Genomic DNA, 5,000 nt, shown 5'->3' on the forward strand with positions numbered 1-5,000 from the left:
TACGCTGCTGCTGCAGTGGCTGCTGGGTAGGGGAAGCCTGGTACTGAGGAGAGAGAGAGAGAGAGAGAGAGAGAGAGAGACAGTGTGAGAGAAACTTACTAAAGTGTTTTGAAACTTACTAACATTTCACCAACACAGTCTCCAAATGATTACGTTCTGGGGGATCGTTTCTGCAGACCAGGAAATACGTTGTCAGGGGAAAGCAAATATTTAGGGTTAGGGTTAGGTGTGGAGGTTAGGGTTAGGGTTAATATTTTAGCAAATATTTGCATAAGCAACAACAATTAGCAACAATTAGCACCAAAAAACCCCTATCCTCTCACATTCCCTCAGTTGTAGTCAGTGTAGTGCATCAGTAAAGGTCAGTGAATGTCCATATGTTGGATGACAGTCATCTCTGCCCTCTGCACAGCCTACAGTATCACACAGTGTATCCACCTAGACATGTGACCCTTTTTCTATTTGTCCCCCTGTCTTTTATCTTTTTCCCCTCCCTCTCTCTTTGCACAGGTTTTTTTTCTGATCCTCTCTCTCTTCCTTCTCTCTCTCCCTTCTCTCTCTCTCTCTCTCTCCCTCCTTCCCTGTCTCTCCGTCTTCTTCCCTTCTGTCTCTCTGTCTCTCTCCCTTCTCTCTCGCCTTCTGTCTCTCTCTCCCTTCTCTCTCCCTTCTCTCTCTCATTCTGTTTCTCTCTCTCTCTCTCTCTCCCTCCTTCTGTCTCCTTCCCTGTCTCTCTCCGTCTTCTCTCCCTCCATCTCCCTCTCTGCTTTTATCCCCCCTGATGGATGCTGGGAGTTTGGCACAGTGTGACAGTGCCACTGCCGCGCCGCGCTTGATGGGCTCAGAGTGCCGATTAAATGTTAAAGTTCATCTGAATCTTTTAGAGAGTCTCTCTGCTCCCTCACACTCCCCCCCCCCCCCCCCCCCCCCCCCGTTCATTAGGATGGCTTCAGGCGTATCCGAGGCAGAAGAACAGGTGTCAAGATTCCGTTGGGCGTATCAGAAAGCTTGTCTTTTTCAGAATGATGGATTGAGTCGTTCGTGGCGTTTTCTTCAATTGGGGCAGGCTTGGGGAACGCCGGGTGTAGGAGAGTCAACAAACATTGTCATGTTGATCTTCGGTGGAACACTACAGGGCCGGGTTTCCCAGACATAGACTAAGTCTAGTCCTGGATTAAATCACACTTCTAATAGAAAATCTTCATTGAAGAAACTTTTTTTTTTTTGTCTAGGATTAATCTTGACCTGTGTCCGGAACACCAGCCACACACATTTAGGAGGTTAGAGTAGAGCTCTGCCTCCCGGGTCATGTGGAGACCACACGTCTGTACGCTTCATGGTGGCATATGAGTCTCTCAAGGATCGTGGAGCATAGCAATGAGCAAAAAGCACTTAAACTCTTAATAGTCAGTGAGGGGAGAGAGAGAGAGAGAGAGGGAGAGAGACAGAGAGAGAGAGAGAGAGAGAGAGAGAGAGTAAAAGTGGTATTGTTATTAACTTATCATTCATCTTAATGTGAGGACGGTTACTGGATATGACATGTACAGAGTTTCATCTGAGGCAGGGCGGGGTGAGTCTGGGTTGAGAGGGAGATCGAGGTGGCGTTTCAGAGCTTAATTATACATCTCTTCAAAATGAGACGTAATAAAATGGTAATAGAAACATTGAATCATTCATTGGCCTGATGAAAATGAAAGGTTTGAAGAAGAGAGCCGCGTGCTTGGAGAGGTGAGTTTGGAGTAATTGTTCCTTTTCATCTTTAGTCACCTTGATGTCACAAGCTGCAAAGGCTAAAGAGCCCTAAAGCCTTTAACACCAGTCCTTCTATACAGACAGTTTAAGAGGCTAATTGAAAAATGCTTACCACCATAATACTAGAACAAAGTTAATTAACATGTAGACGTGGAAAGGATCATTACTCATTTCTGACTTTTCACTTCAGTCCACTGAAGATGTAATGCACTTTGAAAGGGATTGGTTATGAAAATAAAATAAAATGAAACGTTTGGAACGTAAAGAGCGGCTTAGGACACACTGGAGAAAAGGAAGACAAATTCAGTTATTTTTCGAACTAAAAACATTTTCTAATGCGTTTAACTTTTATCAATAAGTAATTCTGTACAAGTTTAACGTTGCCTTCTATGATCTGTGTTCATCATCATTTTACAACACACATACTTCATATGTATTCATTTTCATTTTCATGATTCATACCACAACAAAATAATATTGTTTACTTGAGGTGGGCTAAATCTTCTGAATAGCCATCTTTTTCACAAAGCAATGTTGCTTTTGTTTGGTTCCATCCCAGTATGTCGCTGTGAAACTATCATTTGTTTTAGAGCTTTTTCTTTCAGCAGACTGAATCATCACAAAGCTGAGTGTGTGTGTGTGTGTGTGTGTGACTGACGGGCAGTGTTGTTCACACGTTAGCATATTTCCGTTCCCTTTGATGTGCATAATGCGTCTTGTGGAGAATAAAATATGTGTGATATATTTAGCATGCTTATTTACTGTGTGTGTGTGTGTGTGTGTGTGTGTGTGAGTGTGTGAGTGTGTTGTGTGTGAGTGTGTGTGTGTGTGTGTGTGTGTGTGTGTGTGAGTGTGTGTTTTTGCATTATTATTACACAACTCCAATGAAGCCCTTTCATTTCCAGTAGTGGTGTTATTTCCAGTGAGGTGGGGGGGGGGGATTAAATGCTGCACACTGCGTTATGAGATGGCTCAGTACAGCAGGGAGGACAGGCATGGACGAGAGAGAGAGAGAGAGAGAGAGAGAGAGAGAGAGAGAGAGAGAGAGAAGGGGAGAACGAAGGAGGAGAGGAGCGGGAGGACGCGTGTGTTTTTATTGCAGCAAAAGCGATTAGAGAGAAACAGATGCTTGGGAGACCAACAGGAGGTCCATTCAGCTTCAAAGCCCTAAAAGAGCATCACTGCTCTGTGTGAGTAAGCGTGTGTGTGTGTGTGTGTGTGTGTGTGTGTGTGCGTGTGTATGTACAATATGTGTGAGTTTGTGTGTGTGTGTGTGTGTGTGTGTGAGTGTGTATGTACAATATGTGTGAGTTTGTGTGTGTGTGAGTGTGTGTGTGTGTGTGTGTGTGCGCGCCCGCATTTATTTAAGAGAGAGAAAGAGATGACTTATCTAGCACATACAAAGCCTTATAATAGAACATTATAACGTATCCACCTTCCAACACCTGGCTGGTCCCGAAACGCTGTGGTCTCAAACCAGTGTTACCATACGATATCCAGGAAGGGAAGCCAACGCAGACACACACACACACACACAGAAGACAGCGTCCCACGCCGGAAACCAAAGCGCACCGCATTTCTCCCAGTATGCATCTGCACGGCGGACTGACACTGACACGCCATCTGAGACGTATGAAACGTGTATGTTTGTGCGCCCCCCATCCCCTCCCCCCCACCACCCCCCCAAAAAGACAGTAAACGACGTCTCGGTTAATGAGAAATACACACGACCAGTTTTAATGCTCTGTCATTAGAGGCTTTATCTCCGGCTCAACATAGTGTTGGGGAGCGTTTAAAAAGAAACCTAATTAATGGAATGTTTAATCACCCTCCCACACGCACTGGTCGTTACTCATTCTCCCCTTTCCTCATTCTGCTTCTGTCTCTATCTGTCTTTCTCTCTCTCTCTCTACCTGTCTCTCTCTCTCTCTCTACCTGTCTCCTTGTCTTCCCCTTTCCTCATTCTGCTTCTGTCTCTATCTGTCTCTCTCTCTCTCCCTCTACCTGTCTCTCTCTCTCTACCTGTCTCTCTCTCTCTCTGTCTCTACCTGTCTCTCTCTCTCTACCTGTCTCTCTCTCTACCTGTCTCTCTCTCTCTACCTGTCTCTCTCTTTCTCTCTCTCTCTCTCTCTACCTGTCTCCTTGTCTTTCTCTCTCTCTCTCTTTCTCTCTCTCTCTCTTTCTCTCTCTCTCTCTCTCTCTCTCTCTACCTGTCTCCTTGTCTTCCTCTCTCTCTCTCTCTACCTCTCTCTCTCTCTCTCTCTCTCTCTACCTCTCTCTCTCTCTCTACCTGTCTCCTTGTCTTTCTCTCTCTCGCTCAATACTGTATTTCTTTCTGTTTTTGGTCCTCCCCTTCTTCTTTACAGCTACTCCTTTTCTTTTTCTGTTCTGTCCCCCCCCCCTCCCCTTCTTCCCCCTGTTATATTTTCATATGCATTCAGTCCCAGACATCTTCTCAAGAGGGTGTGCGTGTTAGTTTTCAGTGTGTGAATGTGTATGTGTGTGTGTAGGTATGTGTGTGTTCTTGAGAGAGAGATTATGTTGTCCAAAACAGCCCAGAATCAACATCAAGACAAGACGCCACAAAATCAGTGGCCGCACCCAAGGTGAGAGGAAGTTCGAGTGGTCGCTACGGTTACCCTTTAGAACCCGGATAAACGTCCTGTGTCGAAAAACAACACTGTTTATCTTGCGAAATCTAATCGCCCTATAAAAAAGAGATACATCACGCGAAGTGGATTTTATTGCATCGTGCTCTGATGAGGGCCAAAATCCAAAACATGAAACTTTACCATCAAACGGTGTGCGGGAATGTCCTCTTTTGAGACCGCAATTCCTCCACACTCCTGTTTTAAAGGCTTACTCCAGCACAAGTTTCACTACCTCATCTGGCGAAAGCACGTACAGGAATGGAAAGGTGGGATTGGTTCGAAAAGGGATCCTGAGAAACACACGGCACTTTGGCAGTCAGTCGGAACTTTAGAACTTTAGAACTTTAGAACATTTCCACTAAAATGAGAATGTTTGTTCATGTTGGTTCATGGGATAGGACATGAACAAACCCCTAACCCTAACCCAGGACATTGTTTTTCAGCTCAAAAAGTTGAAATGTCCCTGGAGCAGGCATTGAATCTTTCAATCTCCTTTTCTGACCCTCCCATTGGTGCTTGTGAAACTGAGGGTGTGGTTGTTTGTGATGGAACTGTAAAAATACCAAATTCTGTCCTCAACACCCTAACCAAAAGACAAGG

The 5,000-nt window shown here is 45.0% G+C and overlaps 1 protein-coding gene across 4 annotated transcripts in view; it reads right to left on the reverse strand.

The window, feature by feature from the left end:
* rbfox1 (RNA binding fox-1 homolog 1) overlaps positions 1 to 5,000 on the reverse strand; it is a gene marked incomplete at its 5' end in the record, with an annotated part of 64,556 nt that overhangs the window by 20,833 nt on the left and 38,723 nt on the right. For 2 of the 4 annotated variants that reach the window (XM_083677136.1, XM_083677135.1), the window contains one exon: positions 1 to 94. This exon is cut by the window's left edge and continues 90 nt beyond it. In XM_083677136.1, coding sequence (XP_083533262.1) covers positions 1 to 94 — 94 coding nt within the window. The remainder of the gene's footprint in view (positions 95 to 5,000) is intronic. The other 2 variants (XM_083677138.1, XM_083677137.1) reach the window with 1 other exon arrangement.

This window comes from Argentina silus (assembly GCF_951799395.1).
Source record: "Argentina silus genome assembly, chromosome: 9".
Lineage (NCBI taxonomy): Eukaryota > Metazoa > Chordata > Actinopteri > Argentiniformes > Argentinidae > Argentina > Argentina silus.